This window comes from Cladophialophora bantiana, assembly GCF_000835475.1.
Source record: "Cladophialophora bantiana CBS 173.52 unplaced genomic scaffold supercont1.1, whole genome shotgun sequence".
In the NCBI taxonomy this organism is placed as follows: Eukaryota; Fungi; Ascomycota; class Eurotiomycetes; order Chaetothyriales; family Herpotrichiellaceae; genus Cladophialophora; species Cladophialophora bantiana.
The window spans coordinates 1,083,210-1,104,031 of NW_015971575.1; the positions used below are offsets into that span (position 1 = coordinate 1,083,210).

The 20,822-nt window shown below is 51.9% G+C and overlaps 7 protein-coding genes across 7 annotated transcripts; 5 read left to right on the forward strand and 2 right to left on the reverse strand.

Moving 5' to 3' along the window:
• Positions 1 to 13: 13 nt before the first annotated feature.
• Positions 14 to 916, forward strand: Z519_00391 (uncharacterized protein; the record flags this gene model as incomplete). Its single annotated transcript, XM_016758148.1, has 1 exon — positions 14 to 916. One exon carries the CDS (start codon positions 14 to 16, stop codon positions 914 to 916), a length of 903 nt encoding a protein of 300 aa, XP_016625397.1.
• Positions 917 to 1,569: 653 nt separating this feature from the next.
• Z519_00392 (uncharacterized protein) lies at positions 1,570 to 2,253 on the reverse strand (the record flags this gene model as incomplete). Its single annotated transcript, XM_016758149.1, has 1 exon — positions 1,570 to 2,253. The coding sequence occupies one exon, from the start codon at positions 2,251 to 2,253 to the stop codon at positions 1,570 to 1,572; it is 684 nt and encodes a 227-aa protein (XP_016625398.1).
• Positions 2,254 to 2,695: 442 nt separating this feature from the next.
• On the forward strand, positions 2,696 to 4,915 carry Z519_00393 (uncharacterized protein; the record flags this gene model as incomplete). The annotated part of the gene is made up of 5 exons (XM_016758150.1): positions 2,696 to 2,758; positions 2,814 to 3,029; positions 3,083 to 3,186; positions 3,562 to 4,837; positions 4,892 to 4,915. The coding sequence occupies 5 exons, from the start codon at positions 2,696 to 2,698 to the stop codon at positions 4,913 to 4,915; spliced, it is 1,683 nt and encodes a 560-aa protein (XP_016625399.1).
• Positions 4,916 to 6,542: 1,627 nt separating this feature from the next.
• Positions 6,543 to 7,472, forward strand: Z519_00394 (uncharacterized protein; the record flags this gene model as incomplete). The annotated part of the gene is made up of 3 exons (XM_016758151.1): positions 6,543 to 6,588; positions 6,647 to 7,254; positions 7,314 to 7,472. The coding sequence occupies 3 exons, from the start codon at positions 6,543 to 6,545 to the stop codon at positions 7,470 to 7,472; spliced, it is 813 nt and encodes a 270-aa protein (XP_016625400.1).
• A 1,612-nt stretch (positions 7,473 to 9,084) lies between these two features.
• On the forward strand, positions 9,085 to 11,419 carry Z519_00395 (glutamine-fructose-6-phosphate transaminase (isomerizing); the record flags this gene model as incomplete). Its single annotated transcript, XM_016758152.1, has 5 exons — positions 9,085 to 9,089; positions 9,149 to 9,219; positions 9,286 to 9,517; positions 9,571 to 11,147; positions 11,199 to 11,419. 5 exons carry the CDS (start codon positions 9,085 to 9,087, stop codon positions 11,417 to 11,419), a joined length of 2,106 nt encoding a protein of 701 aa, XP_016625401.1.
• A 390-nt stretch (positions 11,420 to 11,809) lies between these two features.
• Positions 11,810 to 14,128, forward strand: Z519_00396 (uncharacterized protein; the record flags this gene model as incomplete). Its single annotated transcript, XM_016758153.1, has 2 exons — positions 11,810 to 12,079; positions 12,140 to 14,128. 2 exons carry the CDS (start codon positions 11,810 to 11,812, stop codon positions 14,126 to 14,128), a joined length of 2,259 nt encoding a protein of 752 aa, XP_016625402.1.
• A 4,968-nt stretch (positions 14,129 to 19,096) lies between these two features.
• Z519_00397 (uncharacterized protein) lies at positions 19,097 to 20,770 on the reverse strand (the record flags this gene model as incomplete). Its single annotated transcript, XM_016758154.1, has 1 exon — positions 19,097 to 20,770. One exon carries the CDS (start codon positions 20,768 to 20,770, stop codon positions 19,097 to 19,099), a length of 1,674 nt encoding a protein of 557 aa, XP_016625403.1.
• Between the last annotated feature and the right edge of the window lie 52 nt (positions 20,771 to 20,822).

Consider the following 20,822-nt stretch of genomic DNA (forward strand, 5'->3'; position numbering starts at 1 on the left):
AAGACCTACCACCATGCCTCTTGGGCTAGACGACGATGAACTCGAAGCCTTCATCGGCATATACAAGCTACGACCAAAGCAAGAGCCCAAGACCGACTCTTCCCATAAATTGCAACCTCCAACAAGTGTTTCTGGCCTGCCGTCAACAACAAGACGATCAACCCGACATGATTTGTCACCGTTGCGAGGAGAAGAGCGAGTACGGGGGGAGTTACAGCAACTCAGCCCTGTCGAAGAAGAGCAACCCGACAGTCACTACGGTTCGCGTCTAACCACTCCTACCACCTTACCACAGTTTAGAGGAGACATCCGTGACCCGAGTGGAGGCAACGGCAATACCACCTCCAGCTGTTTCCCGGGTTTCAACGACGAGATGTGGCCTCGAAAACTCACACACAGCACTTCTCTCCCGACTTTCCCACAAGCTCAGCGGTACTATGCCAATCTAACTCTACCACTTCAGGACTTGCCCTCCCGGAATATTTGGCGCCGTCAATTCAGCTGGGCAGATGAATTCGAAAAGGAGCTGCGTGATATCGACATCAAACACACGTCCAGACCGAAGGCGAGATCTGCTAATAAGTCTCGCCACAGTCTGACTCAATCAGACATATCATCGACGAGTTCGTCGCTACGACAGATTCCAAAATCGACTCCTCTTTTCTGGAGACCGGAGACGTGCGTGCGTGCGCAGGATTCGACATCGGAAGCTGAGGATATGGAGAGCGGCAAGAATGCAGAAGACCCCGCTGATAGGCGACCGCGGCAGACGTCCAAACAACCGTCTTGCTTTGAACGGCTAGTCAAGTTGTTGCAGAGCCGCGGTAGCAACTATGCTGACGCTACTACTGGCAGTGACGTCGCTCAACACGATGCAAGAGGACACCCAGCGGAGGAAAAGAAATCGAGAGTATGAAAACTGGAAGTCCTCCGTCAGAGTACCCAGAGTCTTGGTACATAGAGAGCGCAACCTTGAGGCTTACCGGTCTAGGTTTGTGCGGTTGTAATTAGAGTGAGGGACTTGGGAATGATGAAGCAGCGCACAGAGGTCACGGGATGGAAAGCGGATCTTGCATGGCGTATATCAAGATGCGTATTGCATCTATCAAGATATACATGGAGGTTTTGGTCTCGGTCTTGGTCTAGAGTTTTATGGAGAGCTATTTTTACAGGACCACAGGACAACCCTTGAGTGTTTCCACGACGAAGTCAACTGCATATGACGGGAGAAACTTGATATATACAAAAGCCATCCGGTACTGGGGGCGAACAAAAATGCATTCGTGGGCTTTTCGGACGATAAGATGTTCTCCATCCTGTGCACCTGGTGCTGAAGTTTCCGTCTGAGGCCGTGATTGTATGATCCAGTGAGGAAGATATTCGCGCGATGGCAGGAAAATAGTTTCGAGACGATTGGGCAACCTCCCCAGTTCGCCCGCAAGTGTAGTACTTTGGACCTTAACCTTTGTAGAGGAAGCACCCAGTTTCTCGCCTTGGACGGATATAGCACCCTTGTTTGAATACAATCAAACACCACGAGTAGAGCAGGGCGCTCCGACCGACAGCGTTTTATTTTGGATACTTCTTCCAACCTCGCCCGTGCCCTTTTTGCTTCCATTCCCTTATCAACTCGGGCATGCTTTCCATCGCCTTCCTCCTCTTCTCCAGCGTCGCGCCCATTTGTCTCTCCCATTTGTGGCCCTTGACCTTCTGTCCCTCGCCCGTCCCTCTGATCCTCAACCCCCTCTGCAGCAACCGTGCCTCCTTGAACGCGGAGGATTTCCGCCCGGGTGGGAGGAGTTCTTCGATATCGAACTGCTTTGCGAGTTTCACAAGGTCTGCTTGCCGGCGCAGACCGATCTTGGGACCGGCCCAGCGACCGGTCACGAAATTTTTGCGTGGGAGGAAGGGGTTTGGCGGGAATTTCTGCAGCGTACTGGACGCAGATACGGGTGTGGGTGCTGGGGGTGCTGCTCCCTCGGGTGCCACCGCTGTTGATGTTTCCGACGGTGAAGAGGACGCTGTTGCTGATACTGATACAGGCTGTGCAAGGACGCTCGTGACCGGCCGCGAAGGTGGTTGTGAAGAAGATGCTTGGTTCTGTAGCTCGGCGGCTCGTGCGATGGCGGCCTCTTTTGCTTCTCTCCGCGTCAGCGGTATGGTGATGCCCGTGAATTTTGCCGAATAGAGCTGAGGGGGATACCGCGCGAAGAAGTTCCTCAGCCGGAGTGGCAGAGCATTGAGCTCCGCCATGGCCAGGATAACGGGGGGTCAATGTCGAAGGATGTCGTGGTCGGAGAGACTGCGACAAGAGGGCTTTGTTTGCCGTTTCTGGTAGAAGGCAACGGGGGTGCACTGGTCACCTGCTCGATCGTACCTAACTGGTGAAGAGTGTATATTGCTGACTATATGCAAACATTCACCACTTTGGAAAACGCTGTTGGAGCACGATTTCTCGATAATCTCCGCAGGCTTGGCGGACGGGAGCCGCTTCTGCTGCTTCAGCCTCCCGCCATTTTTTCCCACCTCACATGCGTCTTCAGCCCTCCCGCTCCATATCGCTATCACATGTTTGTGGAATACCGTCTACTGAATCCTTCCTCTTAAGATATATCCCTGGAGTTACTCTTAACTCATTCACCATTGTCCACACTGTTCGAAACGTCCATCTTGCGCTCGACCAGGCTTTGTCCAAATGGACGCCTACGGCGGGAACGATGAAGAGAGCGCTGAGTTGCGGAAGCTCTTGGCCGAGGTGGTATGTGATATCTATGAGACATCGCCATGCTTCTTGACTTACGTTTAACTTGCAGAACGACGACTCGGACAATTTCGAGAGCTGGGAGAAGCTCGTACGCGCCGCCGAGGCCCTGGAGGGCGGAATCAATAGAAACTCGAGTTCGCAGGCAATCACAGCCGTCCGCAGCATCTATGACCGCTTCCTCTTAAAATTCCCTCTTTTCTTCGGTTACTGGAAAAAGTATGCCGACCTCGAGTTCTCGATAGCCGGAACCGAGGCCGCCGACATGGTTAGGAAGTCCATTGCGAATAAGAGAGACTCGCATGCTAAAAAGTCGGACAGGTCTACGAACGCGGAATCGCCAGCATCACCAACTCTGTGGATCTGTGGACAAACTACTGCTCATTCAAGACCGAGACAAGCCACGATTCTGATGGCATTCGAGAGTAAGTATGAAACATGTGTTCCCTGTTGTCGAGAACCTAAACATAGCATGACACAACTTCATTAGCAGAAGGAGCTGGCGATGAAATTGATGATGATGGCCACCGCAGCTTTGGTGAGCTCATCGTCGCTATCCTTCCCCTTCCGAGCTTGCTTCTCACTCATCACCAGTCAGGTGCTTTGATTTGATTTGCCCGAGAATAATTCGGCCTTTGCCCGTCCACCCTTTCTGCAGGACTATTTCAACTTGTTGCAAAAGCAATTGAAGGACTACTATCACGCGTACATTCCCCATCCTCCATGTTTGCTTCCTCTCCCCTCTTCTCCGGGTCCCTCGCCCAGGCATGCCACAGTGATGCTAACCAGCTGATGACCAGGCTTTTTGAGAGAGGGGCAGTTTGTGTCGGCCTCGACTTTCTGGCTCACCCCTTCTGGGATAAGTACATCGAATTTGAAGAGCGCATGGAAGCATACGACCGAATCTTCGCCATCCTGGGCAGAATCATCCACATCCCCATGCATCAATATGCGAGATACTTCGAGAAATACCGGCAGATGGCACAGTCACGCCCACTTACCGCTATCGCACCTCCGGGTACTCTCACTCAGCTGCAGATGGACATTGAGAACGAAGGCGCCGGTTATAAAGCCGGCCGAAGCCAGGCAGAAGTGGAACGAGAGTTGCGAACCCGGATTGACAACTACCACCTCGAGATCTTCAGGCGGACACAGACCGAGACTACGAAGCGATGGACCTACGAGTCTGAAATCAAGCGACCGTATTTCCACGTGACAGACCTAGATGAAGCCCAACTGACGAATTGGCGCAAGTATCTCGACTTTGAGGAGTCAGAAGGTGACTACACCCGCATCCAATTTTTATATGAACGTTGCCTGGTCACTTGTGCTCAGCATGATGAATTCTGGTTGAGATACGCCAGGTGGATGCTAGCCCAGCAGGGCAAGGAAGAGGAAGTTCGAAATATCTATCAAAGAGCATCTTGCTTTTATGTCCCAATTGCTCTACCGACAACCAGACTTCAGTACGCATACTTCGAAGAAATGACCGGTCGAGTCGACGTGGCAAAGGATATACACGAGGCCATTCTTATCCAATTACCGGGTCATGTTGAGACCATTGTCTCGCTGGCGAACGTAAATCGTCGTCATTCAGGCTTGGAGGCTGCTGTCGCTGTGTACCAAAGTCATCTCGAGTCTCCAAGCATTGATTCTGCAGCCAAAGCTGCTCTCGTGGCGGAATGGGCGAAACTCCTCTGGAAGGTCAAAGGCTCGCCGGAAGAAGCTCGCCAGGTTTTCCAGAAAAACCAGCATTGGTATCTCGAGAGCCCTGCTTTCTGGACCAGCTACCTTCGTTTTGAAATTGATCAACCCACAAGTAGTGAGACGGAACAACAGCACTACGATCAGATCCGACGGGTCGTGGACGAGATCCTCAGCAAGAGCGTCCTCCCAGAGCCTACTATTCAAGAGCTGGTCACCACTTACATGAAGTACCTGCTTGAGAGAGGCACCAAAGATGCTGCCAAGGAGTATATGAATCTCGACCGCGAAATCAATGGGCCAACCTCGGTCCAGAAATTACCCAAGGGGAATCCCGAGATGAGCAAGACACTTGGAGTCGTTAATGGACAGGTATGTTATCTTCGGTCATTCTCACCAGCGCCGATTAATTGACTATGTCGACAGCCTCTCCCAATCCGATACCCCTGATTATTCGATGGCACGTGTACGACGCAGCGACAGTGTTGCTACGAAGGAACGGCTCACTGAATCTTCAATCATATGGTTGTCGGAGGCGGGCGAAAGGGAAAGCGCATAACGATTCGTCTTTCGCCTGGTGGGGGATTGCTGCATTGACATGGCCTAACGATCTCTTTTGATTGATAGGAGATGCCTCTTTGTACACAGATTCAATGTCGATATTTCACTGAATGCAGCCCTTCCTCCTTCGTTTACTTCCATCCTTCTTTCTCGTTGACTCCCGCCGTGACCTAGTCGGGACTTTCCGCGACGCTTTGACGTCCGCTCGTCTTTCCCTTTTTGTTGACAGCAATTGCTCCTTCACTATCTCTCAGTTAGGCGATCGGCTCTACCCTGAAAGGTGGTGACCTCCAACGTCCTTCAACCAGTATATTCTTACAATAGTTAATACAGGGCGATGGTATGCTACCTAGTTAGGTAATTTCTAATAGACCTGTGATTTAACCTTCGCTTCGTATGCAAGGCTTTGGTTTAACATTAGCGAAGTTGCGGGGTCTCCATGTCATTAGCACGCCCATGGTACATCACTAACCGACTAGGGCGGTGCTAGTAGGACTGCACTTCGCAGCCCTATTCTACGAGTGCGAATGACGGCTTGCAGAATCCAAAACTTGTCGTAAATTCCGATCCCATTTATTCTGATCGGGAAGAGGCAGACACAATGCCATGGCGATTGAATCACGAAACGCCATGTTCAAGCTCGACTCCGGAGCCGCATGACTACTGGAGCGACCCTACAAAACTGTGGACAACAGGAGGGACCTATCTTGAGCGTCCGTGAGGATGTTCCGTTTTGCACAGTTGGCCTGAAGGAGATCACGTCGATGAGCCTTTTACCAGTGAACCCGAGCATGAGACCAGGTAAGCATTATGTTTCAGGTTGGCCTAAACGCACCGACATATACGGTATGTAGCTTTGCGATAGCGACTGACAAATGCACTCCGACAGAAGCAGCATGCAGGGCACTCTTCAGGTCCAGGTTAACCACCGCAATCCTTTCATACCCCAGACTCAAAACGTGGAGCCTGTATTGAAGCGACCTCATCCGTCACGTCTATGGCGAAGCTGGCTTAATCCGACGCCGACTGAGATATTACGGCCGTTGGGGTAGGGATAGCAGATTCGTCATTGGACAAGTCGAGTGTCCGGGGATGTGACGAACCAAATTCAGAATGAATCATCCCGACATTGACAAGGACAGGCTCAAGGTCTAAACCTCCATTCACGAGATGAGGGTGTCAAATTACTGGTTTCGTCGTTTGGAGCGACGCAGTGTGTGCTATGAATCCATCTTCACAACCTAAGTGGCTTCGGCACTTGACTTGACGATATCATTCGATTTCACCTGGAAGATTTCAATTGGTCAACGTCACCGTGTCAAGCTTCAAGCTACTCCTGTAGGTACGTACGTATCTCTCGCAAGCACAAAGTTTGCCCTTCTGGTTAGTTACATATTCAGCGCACACGGACCACCGCTGTTCAAAAGGGCAGGATCGGTAGCAAGAAGCACATCCAAAGTCTTTCATTCTGCGGATTGCCCTTGCTCAACCGCCGTCATTCTCTGGACCGATCAACATGCCGTTCCCGTACAAGAAAGTGGTTGTCATTGGAGCGACGAGTGGTATGAAGATTCGTTATTTTGAACTCCACTCCACCAAGCAGTACCACTAACGGGATAGGCATTGGCGAGGCGCTGGCCAAAAGGCTAGTCGAGGATGGCTCCTCTGTGGTCGCTGTTGGCCGGCGCAAAGAGAATCTCGAGGCGCTCGTCCAGCAGTATGGCTACGAAAAGGTCCAGGCTGTGCCCTTCGACATTACTGATCTCGAATCCATCCCAAACTTTGCCACAAACATCACCGACGCTCACCCCGATGTTGACTGTATCATTTTGAATTCGGGCATTCAGAGGAAGTCGGACTTTAGGAACCCAGGTTCCATCGATGTGGATGTTCTCAATCTCGAATTCACCACCAATTACCTTTCTCAGCTCGCGCTGACCAAGGCTTTCTTACCATTTCTGCAGAAAAGGGATGCAGAGAGTGCCTTGATATTTGTCACGTCACAACTCGCTCTTGTGCCAATGCCTATATGTGCAAACTATTGCGCTTCCAAGGCTGGTTTGCATCAATTCATCCTCTGCCTGCGCCAACAACTGAAAGGCTTCAAGATCAAGGTGGTCGAGTTGATCCCACCTGCGGTGCAGACGGAGCTCCATGACGAAAAGCACCAACCACATATCAAGAACGGCAAATCGATTGGAATGCCCCTTGACGAGTTCACGGAGAAGGTTTGTTTCCATCTCCTAAAGGCCGTTAATGGTAGCGGCGACTGATTGCAATGTTGCAGGCATATGCTGGATTGGCTAGTGGACGGGAGCAGGTGCCCATTGGCACTGCAGAGCGAGCGTTCGACGCTTTGGAGCCCACGCGACAGGAAATGTTTACGCAACTGATGAAAGCCATGAGTTCCATACCACAGATGACAAACGGGACTGTCCAATTGTGAGATATGATATGAAAATGAATATTATCAATCATAGAAGACGCATTGAGACCTCTTAGAGCCAGGGGCAAGAGCGAATGGAACATCTAAGTGATAGTGAACCCCTATTTCATCCATGACAGGCGACTGCAACGACTCGCGGCATGGAAGCTGGAACGGTTCTTCAAGCAGGGAAGCGGCTGATCTAGATTCTTCGGGGGCCAGATTGTCTCAGCAAGCGACGATGGCGGGCTCCAGAAGATGACGGTGGCATGGCAGTCGACGCTAGGAGAGGCTGACGAACCTCCATATTTTTGGACTTCAGCCACTGACTAGTCTCTACTGGTGGAGCTATTCCGAGACTGTTCAAGAGGGAGCAACCTCGCATAAACTCGCCTGCGAGGGTAACCTGTTTGGTCCATATCAGCTCGCAGAATGGAGTTAGGCTCATGCAGAGCGAGGCTCTTGGTTATACGCAAATTCTCCGTAGACACTACAGAGCAGAGTAATACGATGACTTAACGAAGGCTGATTGATATCTCCGGTTTGCAGCTAAATATGACTTGACCTGCGGTGACAGTACGAGGGATCCCGGGTGCTTCCAAGCAGATGCCGCGCGACCGTGGCACCAGCAAGGGGGGTTGAGGCTATAGCAGACAGTGTTTCACCACCAACCGACGAGCATGGTCGAATCTGGATGGCTATGGCGGAGTGGATGGGCTATTGAAAGCTTGGGTAGAGGACTCTGCACAGCCTGGACGGCCCCGCTCAAGAAAGATGCGCTGGGTGCTTTGGTTGCTTGTTTCTCGTGCAAATTGTTCCTGCCAAGGGGAATGAATACCCAGTATTTGGGCGTTGCCGTGCCAGTGACGGTGGGCGGGCATGGGCGGTGGGCAGCGGACTGCGGGCAGCGGGCAATCCTCATGGGCAATACCTTCCTAGGCAGTACGAGGTAGTAGGTCGGTATGCCCACCCATGAAGGTCCCCCCCCAACGCCACCGTACGCATGATCGGGCTTACCACCTCCCTGCACCTCCTCACCGAGCCACGAAGTGGAGGCCAAAGGGTAGTAGCTAGGGGGGCAAAAGGACCCTGCGTGTTACGTCTTCGTGCTACTGCTCGGTGCCTGCTACTGGGCCACATGCTGCTGGGGAGCGAGCCGAGTTGAGTTTAGTTGCTCCCGCTGGCTGCTGTCGCCCTGGTCACTGGGGTGCGCCTCTGATGCGCGTTCCGTGTCCGAGACTTGCATGCAGCTTTGTTCGGTCGAGGTTTGAATTTCAGCCCTGACCTGGATACCGCTGATTTGGACGTCAGCAACAGATTCCACGGTGCTACAACTATTTTGCTGATTGTTTCCTTCCAGCTGATCCATCTCTACATATCTCTCTCTGTCTACCAGTCTCTTGCTCTTCCTCCCCCCAAAACACTCCCTTCCTGCTCGCCTCAGATCCATCGTTGCTCGCAGTCCTCCCTTGACCGCCCCTCCTTCATTGTCCTCAGAAAAGCCTCTCCTTTCCTTTGTCCTTGACAGGACTACAACCTTACAACCAAGGCTGGCAGCGCTTTGTGACACTCTCTTCTGTTTTCGCCTCGGGTGAAACCAATCTCTTCAAACATACGCTGAATCGCCGTCAACATGTGGTTCGTATACCCTCCTGCAATTGGGCAATTGTCGAAGGTGAGTGCTGACATGGCATCAGTGGCATATTTGGCTACATCAATTATTTGGTCGAGAAGGACCGCAGGTTCATTCTTGACACTTTGCTCAATGGTATGTCGTGCCTCGCAAGCCCCAAGCAGTCACTCAGTTTTGGTCATCTAACATGGTCCTGTTCAGGTCTCGCCCGTCTCGAATACCGAGGCTACGATTCCGCCGGTCTGGCTATCGACGGCGACAAGAAAAATGAGGTCTTTGCATTCAAAGAGGTGGGAAAGGTGGCCAAGCTCCGAGAGATGGTGGAGAAGTCTGGCGTCGATATGACCAAAGTCTTTGACTCTCACTGCGGTATTGCTCACACTCGATGGGCTACCCATGGCCAGCCTTCCAGGCTCAACTGCCATCCTCACAGGTTAGTCCTGCCACCACCTCACATTGGAACAATCCATCTTTAACCAATCGCAGATCTGATCCCAAGTGGGAATTTGCTGTTGTCCACAACGGTATCATCACAAATTACAAGGAACTGAAGGCCTTGCTCGAGGGCAAGGGCTTCAAATTCGAGACCGATACCGACACCGAGTGCATTGCGAAGCTTGCCAAGTACCTTTATGACCAGCACCCTGACATTGATTTCACCACTCTCGGCAAGGCCATTATCAAAGAGCTTCAGGGAGCCTTCGGTCTGCTCATGAAGTCCGTCCACTACCCTCACGAATGCATTGCGGCTCGGAAGGGCTCACCTTTGGTCGTGGGAGTCAAGACGGCCAAGAAGATGAAGGTCGACTTTGTGGACGTAGAGTACTCTGAAGACGGTGGTGCCTTGGCTGCTGAGATCGCAAACCACAATGTTGCGGTCAAGAAGTCTACCGCGGGTCTCTTATCCCCCGGTGGCCTGCTGGCCCCCCCTGACAAGTCTCTGCTCCACCGGTCGCAGTCCAGAGCATTCTTGTCAGACGATGGCATGCCTCAACCTGCTGAGTTCTTCCTCTCGTCCGATGCCTCAGCCCTGGTCGAGCACACCAAGAAAGTTTTGTATCTTGAGGACGACGACATTGCCCACATCCACGACGGCCAACTCAACATTCACAGACTGACCAAAGATGACGGTACTAGCAATGTGCGTGCTATTCAGACCATCGAGCTTGAGCTTCAAGAGATTATGAAGGGCAAATTCGACCACTTCATGCAAAAGGAAATCTTTGAGCAGCCCGAATCGGTTGTCAACACAATGCGTGGTCGTTTGGATGTTGCAAACAAGACTGTTACCTTGGGAGGTCTCAGGCAATACATGAGCACGATCCGAAGATGCAGAAGACTCATCTTCATCGCTTGTGGCACCAGCTACCATTCCTGCATGGCTGTCCGAGGTGCCTTTGAGGAACTTACTGAGATCCCAATTTCGGTCGAGTTGGCTTCGGACTTTCTCGACAGACAAGCACCTGTTTTCCGGGACGATACGTGCGTGTTTGTGTCACAGTCCGGAGAGACTGCAGATTCGCTGATGGCCCTTCGATACTGTCTGGAGCGTGGTGCGCTTACCGTGGGAATTGTCAACGTGGTCGGCTCGTCCATCTCGATGCTCACCCACTGTGGCGTCCACATCAACGCCGGACCTGAAATTGGCGTCGCCTCGACCAAGGCTTACACTTCCCAATTTGTGGCCATGATCATGTTTGCCTTGTCCCTGAGCGAGGACCGTGCCTCCAAGGCACAGCGCCGCCATGAGATTATCGACGGCCTGGCCAAGGTCAGCGAGCAATTCCGGGAAATCCTCAAACTCAACGACTCGATCAAGGAAATGTGCGCCAAATTCCTACAGAACCAGAAATCTTTGTTGCTTCTCGGCCGGGGCAGTCAATATTCAACCGCTTTGGAAGGTGCTCTGAAAATCAAGGAAATTTCGTATCTCCACTGTGAAGCCGTCATGTCTGGAGAGCTTAAGCATGGTGTTTTGGCGCTTGTCGATGAAAACTTGCCCATCATTATGATCCTTACGAGAGACGACATCTTCCCCAAGTCATTGAACGCCTATCAACAAGGTAAGGCCTACCTTCATTTCTCACCCGTGGTCATGGCTAACAACTTATCAGTGATTGCTCGTGGCGGTCGACCTATTGTCATTTGCAACCAGGACGACCCAGAATTCCCACCTTCCAAGACCGAGCGCATTGAGGTGCCAAAGACTGTCGACTGCTTGCAAGGCTTGTTAAACGTCATTCCATTGCAGCTGATTGCCTACTGGCTTGCCGTTGCTGAGGGATTGAACGTCGATTTCCCGCGTAATCTGGCGAAGTCTGTCACCGTTGAGTAAGCTGGTTTGCGGAGAGGGCTTCTGGCCTCTGTGTGTAGTGCTTATCTGCACTATGAAGGATCATCTTAGGAAAGGATCTGGGAGCGGCCCTGGGAAGAAAGGTTGCTTGTAGGAAGTACATGAGCTTCTGGTAGAGTACTCTAAGAAGAATAAGAATCACAAATTTCTTTGCTTGTACCTTTTTTTTTGGCTCCTGCATTGAGGTCCCCTTCTCACGACTCAGAGGTGTTGAAGGTCCACCGCGATCGTGAGGCTGAGATCGCAAGGCTGAGTTGGAGAAATTTGGAGAAGTCTTTTGACGTCTTGCAACTTCGCATTTCGAGTGGAACTGACCGATGCCAATTTGTTGCGAAGGCTCTTTGTCACTTCGAGATTCTCACATGGAAAGCAATGCCTCTAGATGAGTCGATTGCCCCCACAGCAATCCGCCAACAGGATGAAAATGCGGCGGCTGGCCGTCGCAGACACGCTTCGTCTCCTCCCACTGCGCGACCATCGTTCTCTATTGCGCCTCATAACGTCTTCCTGTTCCTAGTTGGATTTCGGTTGGTCAATGCTTTGACGACAAGGACCTTCTTTCAACCAGATGAATACTTTCAAGCGTTGGAGCCAGCATGGCAGTGGGCGTTTGGGGAAGGCGCTGGAGCATGGATAACATGGGTGCGATAACAGAAACGCGGCACACAGCAGCCAAGGAAAGAAGCTCATGAAGGACAACAGGAGTGGAAGAACCATCTGCGATCTGCGATACACCCTGCAATCTTCGGACTATGCTACCAACTAGCGGACTCCGTTGCTGAGCACCTGATGCTGCAGCGTCCTGTGCGCTCGGAGGTCCTGCTTGCTACTCCAAAGACCTTGCAGGCCATCTTTGCCGCCGCGGCGGATTTCTATACCTGGAGACTTGCATCCTCCGTTTATGGAGACGGCTCGACGGCATCTCTGGCAACTCTTCTCTTGACTATCGTTAGCCCGTGGCAATGGTTTTGTTCGACACGAACATTCTCAAATTCGCTGGAAACGACCTTGACGGTTATCGCGCTATATAATTGGCCCTGGAATCGGACTCTACCACACGATGAAAACGGCGACGCACTCCAAACCAAGCAGGAGAAGAAGCGGATCCTCACTCAAGACAACTCCATAACCGAAAAGGCTTCTGCAGACGAGGTGACACGCCTGAGGAGAGCGTTGCTCTGTGCTGCAGTGGCTACAATCCTGCGGCCCACGAATATTCTCATTTGGATGATCCTCACATTTCTCACGTTCATCCGGGACTGGAATTCGATAGGCCTCAACTGGGTCGAATGTATTGTGTTCTTCCGCGAAACAGTTCTCTGTGGGGGCATTATTTTACTCTCTTCAGCCATCCTTGATCGGATATTCTACGATGCATGGGTCTTCCCACCCTTGAATTTCCTCTGGATCAATGTCATTCAATCGTTGGCAACATTCTACGGTAATAACGATTGGCACTACTACATCTCTCAGGGGTATCCTCTGCTCCTTACGACGGCGCTACCGTTTACCCTGATCGGATTGTTTCGAGTCTTGAGCTCCTCAAAAGATCCATCTTTTGCCCAAACACCTCCAGCAGGCCGCAATGCACTCTATGCTTTATCCGTAACGTGTCTTCTCGTCCCAGCGGCCTTCTCAGTCATCGCACATAAAGAGGTGCGCTTCATCTATCCCTTATTGCCGGCTCTACATACTTTGACAGCCCTTCCGCTCGCGTCCTTCTTCCACCCATTGACAACTCGTTTCCCATCGTTACACCTTGCAAAACGACTGTTACTCTTCCTCATCTTGTCCTTGAATTTCACAATATCATTCTACACCACACAAATCCACAACTCCGGCATCATTGGCCTGACCGATTATCTGCGCCACGAGTTCGAAATGGTTTATCTCGGCTCTCCCATCCCCTTGAACATGACGGTCGGCATGCTCATGCCCTGCCACTCCACACCCTGGCGCTCTCATTTACAATATCCTCCGTCCTCGACGCACCCGGGAATCCGAGCCTGGGCATTAACATGCGAACCACCGCTCAACCTCAATGCAACCCAGAAATCCAGCTATCTAGACGAGGCAGACCAGTTCTACGCCAACCCGTCGATTTGGATAAAGAAACATATGTCCCGCTATTCTCCACACCACAAAGGTAACACTCGACCAGCTGGCTCGGCCTCAGGAATCTTCGCCGCCACCAGTCAACATGGCAAAATTGACACCATCCCGCAGGACATCCTTGAAAGCGAACGCGCGGAGCAATTCTGGCTTAGCGGTGGCGGCCAAGGTCGAAAGCCGTGGCCAGATTATCTCGTTTTCTTTGCCCAACTGGAACCGACCTTACAGGTGGTCTTACGAGGAAGCGGGTACGGCCAGTGCAAACGGCTATTCAACTCTCACTGGCACGATGACCGGAGGAGACAGGGCGATGTGGTTGTGTGGTGTCTCGACCCAGCGAAACAGAGGGAACAGAAGACAGCCCTACGAGGCGGGAATGCCGGATCAGGGACCGTTAGGATTGAGGAAATCGAAGACGCGATTCACGACCCCGATACCGGTGCGGGGGGGATAGGGCAGAAGGTGCTGGGCGGTGGCGCGAAGACTAGGAAGGCAAAGGATGATCACCGGGAAGCGGGCAGAGCGAGGATGAGGGTCGTCGAGAAACCCTTCTGGAAAGTCAGAGAGCCGGACGACTGACTGACTGACTGACTGACTGACTGGTTGACTGGTTAGATAGCTCGTTAGTCAGTTGATCTGACAATGATCAAGAGGTCACTTATTGTAGATAGATATCTACTGTAGCTTCTGAAATACCTACTGAGGTACCTACTGAGGTACCTAGGTAGATAGGTAGGCAGGCATATAGATATCTACTCACGTACCTTTTCCTGCCTTTCCAGGTGTGGTCTGCTCTCCTCTATCACTGCACTCTTTTTTAGCTCATGGACTGAAAAGACACATATGTCCTCGACTTCTTATTGATACAGGCACTGCTACCGCAGCCAGTTAATTCTTCAATTCGTTCTACTCATCTGCTGGAGATTGCCGTTTGATTTGATTCGAGGTGACGCGATTAATACTGGATACAGGGAGGCTACATCTAGGTATTACACTGCAAGGCTGTGTTATTTTACCACATCCCTCCCTTGTTTCGCCCCTAATAAAAACAAAGAACCACCAATTCCGAGCCTCATTGCGGGGATTAATTGGCCACTTTAACCCAGAGCGCCGTAGGGATGCAGCGACTCGACAGTCTGACAAGTCAAGGGCACTCAGCACTCGGGAAAGACAGCCTCGAGCTGTCACACACCAACCGTGAAACAACAGATAGGGTTGAAGCGTTGGCCGCATGGCCAACAGGTACAAATCACTCACTGATGTCGGAAGCAATGCCAGGTGGCGAATGCCCACTCATTCGCTATAAGCCATCGTATTCCAAGGCCCCGGCAGGTGATTGACGTGCCCGCCCGTCTACCAAGTAGGTTGTGGTATGCGGACACCAATCGCATCCATTGACTAGCAACGCCCCGTGGGGGCTGCCGCTGCTGTGCCGATAGCTTATAAGTCAGGCATATCGCAACTGAGGGTGAACAGGCTGTTCTTCTTCTGCTGCTGCTGCTGCTGCTGCTTGAACCGCCTGCCTCGCTACTGGAGCGTACGGTGCGGTGGTGTTTGGAACCATCCACGCCCCTCGAACTTTGCAGCTGATCTCTCAACAATCAACTGCTGTCATTTTGACAGGTAACTGAGTGCTTTCAGTTCTCTTATCGTCTTGAAAACCACCTAGCTAACTCTCTGGCTCCCTCTCCCTCTCTCTGTGCCAGCTCAACCTCCAACACCCCTAACCCTTTGAGTGACGAGGCTGCGCGGGGGTCTTTTGTCTTCGCGCACCCGTCATTCAACGGTATCAATATGATCACCGCATAACTCATGATGCGTCCTCCCGCGGCCCTCCCGACCTAGAACGAGGCATTCCAAGTGGAGAGTGGTGCGAACAGACCCTCAATTCGTCAGGCCAGTCTGTCTATGACTATCCCGTTACGGGAGAACTAGCGCTGAGTTCAAGCGGTATTGGTGTGGACCAGAATTGGAGGCAATCGCTTGCTGGATCCAGCTTCGATCCCCTAATATCCAGCGACCGCACCGCTCGGACCGGTCCACCTCGCTTCACAGCTGGTAGGCAATACCGCTGCATGCGGATCTGGTGGTGGCTTCGGCCAAGATGCTGCTACAGTTCCTCGCTTTTTCTCTCCATACGAATTTGACAGTGCTCCTTTCAATCAATTCGCTTCCAACCCTTCGGAAAGCACCGGCACCTCCTCGTTTCCGTCCTTTCCAACACCTCCTATCCTTGCAAACAATTCGACCAAGGGATTTGCAGTTATTCAGACTATCAACTCTGAAGTCTTGCACGCATTGCCGGTATACGCTAATTCCTTCGACAGCGAAATCGAACTAAGCCTTGTCGGCACGGCAGCAATGGCTCCTCTCCCGTCAATGACGCCAATGGTGCCATTTTATCCTGGGCATCAGCCTCTACTGCAACCTTTTCTTTCAATGGCGCCTGCTGCGCCAGTCCAATCGACAATGGTAGAAACCCCTCCGCTCCATCCTCCAACCAAACTCGAGCCTTCGAGATTACCAGTGGACCCGCCCAAAGTGTTCCGGTGTCTCCATTGCCACCTAACCTTCATGACTAAGGGACGTCAGTTCAAGTAAGTTTCTTGTCTCTCAAAATTCGAAAAATCTCAAATGCTAATGTTGCCATGACCCAGGTCACACATGCAAAGCCACCGCCAAAAGCTAGTCCATTGCTATGTCGAGGGCTGCACCAAGAGCGAACCCATGAGCGAACGTTCCTTGAAACGGTATATGAGATATAAACACTCGAAACCCAGTAATACGCCATACACCTGCAGATGCGGATACACGACACCTAGGAAAGACCTTCTCCGCCACCTTAGATCGTGTCGAATTGATTGACGACGAAGTGGGAAAAATCGTATCATTTGGTGTGCTACTTTCTCCCAAGGCTTTTCGAAAACAAGTCTTTGATTGTGTGGGAGACCGGTTTGTTGGTTTTACTTTCCTGGCCGACATTCTTGATTTGGGACGAGGCTTCTGCTTTCTGCGCAGCGATGTGTTGAGATATTTCTTCCACCCTCGTTTGAACTCCATCACTCCACCTCGTTGAAAATCGTCACTCCACCCTGCGTGGAGCCTTTCTCCGCAGTGTAGCAGCGACCATTGCTGCTCGCCGCGGTTGAGAGGAACAGAAGCCCGTGGTAAGGACCAATCTGATCCCAGTTTGGATGATCTTTATCCCAGGATCTCGCGATCCGAAGGGATATTCTTTTTTTTTTTTTTTTTCGGTCGCCTTTGATGGATGACCTTGATGGACGATGTTACGAGTGATTGACGATTTTCATAAAGAACACTAAACGCCGAGGGACACGACTATGGTTCAGATGTTAGAGTTAAGTAAAAGCACAAAGAAAGAATACAACTCGGTTTCACAACTTATGAGCCTGGCACACCATCCCCGACAAGCCACAGGGATGATTCTTCGTGGTGGAGGGGCACGTCTCTCCCAATGTGCTTGTCGCTCTCTGAGCCGCTTGTTCTAGATCTGCTCTGGTGTCTTTCTTTGAGCTTTCGTGCTGGTCGCGCTGGTGGTGGTCATTACTGGACCCTCGTTCAAGTCCCTCCAACACTCCTAGCTGCTTTTGAGGTTGCAGTAATTCCTGTTGGAGGCTTTGCAATAATCCTGGTCGCCAAATTCTTTCTTTGCAGCTTCGAGGAGTCCCGTTCTAATTCTCGTCCATCGACGACATCCCGGAATATTCATCTGGAATTCCCATCTTTGCTGCACGTTTCCTAATGTTCTTTTTCACTCTGGCTAGTGATTTCGCAGGCTCATCAACTTTTCCATGCCGACCAGGGCAATGACACCACCGTCTTTTGCAACATGCGCGTAGCTTAACGTGGATGGCTCAGATGCCCTGACAGGTGGGAAGGGCCTACCTGATCGTCCTTTTTATACAGCCGTGGCCGACTTTACGGGGAGCAAGGAAGGAAAGGCACCTTGAAATTCCCTTGTACCCCTTTTCAAGTGAAGACTGAACGAGACATTCTTCTCAGATCTCTCACGCTGCAGCTGTGAACGTCCCCCACCCTGTATTACCTCGCCACTCTCTCGAATCCCGCCGAACACAAACTCCCTACCCTCGTGTGTTATGGAGCAAATGTACGATTTCTCGAGATCTCAACCTCTTAGAGTGTTCCGAACCCTAGAATTGCGAAGCTTCTGTGGGAGATTTCTGCTCAAGAAGAAATCTTTTGCCTCGTACTTTGCAGAACTTAGGAAACCTTCGACCACCCTTCTCTTTTAACGAACGCTTTCGCACTAGCCTCCAATACCTCAGTCTGCATCTTAGCCCAATGACAGATTCACAAAGGCGTTCAATCCGGCCGGAAGAAAGTTACCACGCAGGAGGAATTTTTGTGGCCGGTCGTCCCCGTTGCTGACATCCAGATGTGCCTTTGTCTTGGTGAAGTGCAATTTGTCGTCCTCAGCCTCTTGAGCAGACTGACGTGGAAGGACAATTTCTACTCTTCCGATGCAGCCGACTTTTCGGAGGAGATACACATTGAGGCAGTCGAGAGCGCTGCGGTCCAGGAGCAACAGATCCGGGAGCAAAAATATCAGTTTGTATCAGGAGCCTTATTATCATATTCTCTTCCTTTACGTCGCTGATAAAATATCTCTTCTCTTCAGATATTCCTCGTTTTCCAGGGGAAATGCACGCTGAGGTGGCCATCTAGGACTAGCTGATTGGTCGGCTGGAGGTTCCCATCTTGGTTTGCTGAGTTGTCTGAACAGCTCTCTGGCGGTGAGGACATGTCTGCTCTTCCAACGCAGCTCACTTTGCTAGAGCAGCAGATCAGGGAGCTGAAGATTCCTAGGTCGCTTGGCCCCGAATTTTGATCCGACCTTTGCTCGGTCCGGAAGATAGGGAGATCCTTTCGTACCCATCTTTCCGGTGGTGAATATGAATTGCCCGGACAAGAGTCCTCGGGTATCAGACCGTCTTCCAAACTGGAGCGAGATTGCATAAAAAGCAGAAGTCGAAACTCTTGCAGCCCTGATTCTAGTCCGTTGTGTTTGCCTTTTCTCCTGTTGTTTGGGCCGTCCTGTCCCAGGACCCCTAACCCACTCAGCAGACGCCGGACAAGTCTATCTATCCTACCCAAAATCATGGCCCAGCCTTACTGCAGACCGCCAGGAACGCGCTCGCTCCGCCACGCCACGGCGTCGAGTTAGGGCGAGGAATACGAAGCGGCCATGATTCAGAGCCAATTATTTCCCCCACCACTCCCCCAAACACGTCTTGAGATCGGGATTCGAGATTTTCTTGTGGACTGGTGTGGTGTGGAGTAGTGACTTTATTGGCGTTCCACCAAAGGTAAGGCCATCGACTTCGGTGGTGGGCGCGAGGCTGGTCAGGCTGAACTGGGGGCTAGTGAGCTACTATGTGGAAACTTTGGTGGCGCTAGACTCAATTAGTTACATTGAGCAAAAATGTGATTCTTAGCCCTGTGCATAGAAAAGGCAATAGTGACAACATAATTTCCCCGAATGGTCCAGTTTCAAGCACACAAACATCAAAAACCCAGGCCAGTCAAGTCTCGAATGATTCCCGCAAATTCGGCCTTCTTCTGGGTCGGGAGCGCGCCGCGGCTCTCCCACTGCCGTCGGGGCAAGTCCATCCAGTCCACGCCATTCCTCGTGCTGTCCTTGCTTTTCGGAAGTCGAACACCTTGGGGCGGGTGAAAGTAATCGTACATGTCCCAGATCTGCTTGACCTCTTGCAACCTCGGGTAGTTGGGCCCGTAGTATGCCGACGCGTAATCTCTCAGCGATACATCCGCAAAGTTGATGTATGCCGCCTCGCTTTCCATGGAAAAGCGCCTCAAGTCATGCTTGAATGCCTCCAAAAACTGCCCCATCTTCGCCGACAGCCATTTGTCATACCACCGGACCATGATGTACGTGAAGTAGGTGCCAGCACGCCAGGGAAACGCCGTCTGGTCGCTTTCCACGACCCTGGCATGCCCTCCGGCGTGAACCCATGTGACTTCGAGGATAGCCTCGTCCTCGCTGAAAGAGCTTTGGAATCTGTCTAGCCAGTCCCTTACCTTGTCGGCAACGATGTTGACGATTTCGAATCGCTTCTCGAAGACGAAGGAGGTGTAGAGGCTGTAAGCTTTGTTGGAAGGAAATGCCCTCGTAGTTTCCTCCCACCACTGAGCCACAAGCGTCTCGTGAAGGAATAGCGTCGACGGTTCAGACAGTGTCCGCTCCTTCATCCTGGCAGCTAGTTCCGGGTGCACGTTTCCGATGGCGCGGTCGATCAGGCCCCTAAACTCCCTCTCCTCGCCATTGAAATAGGCGACGAAACGAACATAAGAGCTAGCGTCGTTAGGCTTGACCTCGCACACCCAGTGGGTGTCAATCGTGGCATCGACTGGCCAGTCGAATCGGTAGAGTTCCCTCATCGCGCCCATGAACGACTCATCCAGCTGTGAATACGTGAATCGCCCGGCTACTATGCGGTCGTGCACCCGCTGGACCTTCATCTTCAGCTCGACCACAACCCCAAAATTCCCGCCACCAGCGCCGCGAAGTGCCCAGAAGAGCTTACCTTCGTTCGACTCTTTATCATCGGTTTCTTTGACGGTGACGAGGTCTCCCTTCGCGGTGACAATGGTTGCCTCTGTCAGCGAGTCGCAGCCCATGCCGAATTTTCTGGTGAATGGGCCGAGACCACCACCCAAGACGAACCCACTCACTCCGACGGTAGGACATCGTCCACCATTGATCATATACCCGTCGTAACGACCGGCGACCAATGCCTTGTACGCATGGCCCCATTGCGCCCCACCTCCGAGCGTGACCGCTACTGGTTTGTCGTTAGGCCCGTTGTGGAGGCGAACATCTTGCATCCGGGCAAGGTCTAACAGAATGCCTCGATCGGTCGTGGAGAATCCCGCGAAGGAATGACCTCCGTTCTTGACCGTGATCTTCAGCCTATTCGAAACGGCTGTTTTGATAATGGTCTGAACCTGTGCGGGGCTCTCGGGCTGGACGACGAAGTAAGGCCTTGAGAAACGGTACAAGAGATTTGCAGTTGCGACGGAACGTTCGTACTCCAATTCTCCCGGACTGAAGGACGGAATTGGGAATTTGAACACCTCGACTATTTTGTCTGCCGTCTCCATCTCGGCCTCGATCTCGGCGGCCTCGACCTCAGCCCCCTTAATGTCAACGCTCGCCATAGACTGTGTTGAGAATGTGTTAGCTAGCAATTTGATAATTGAAAACCAACTG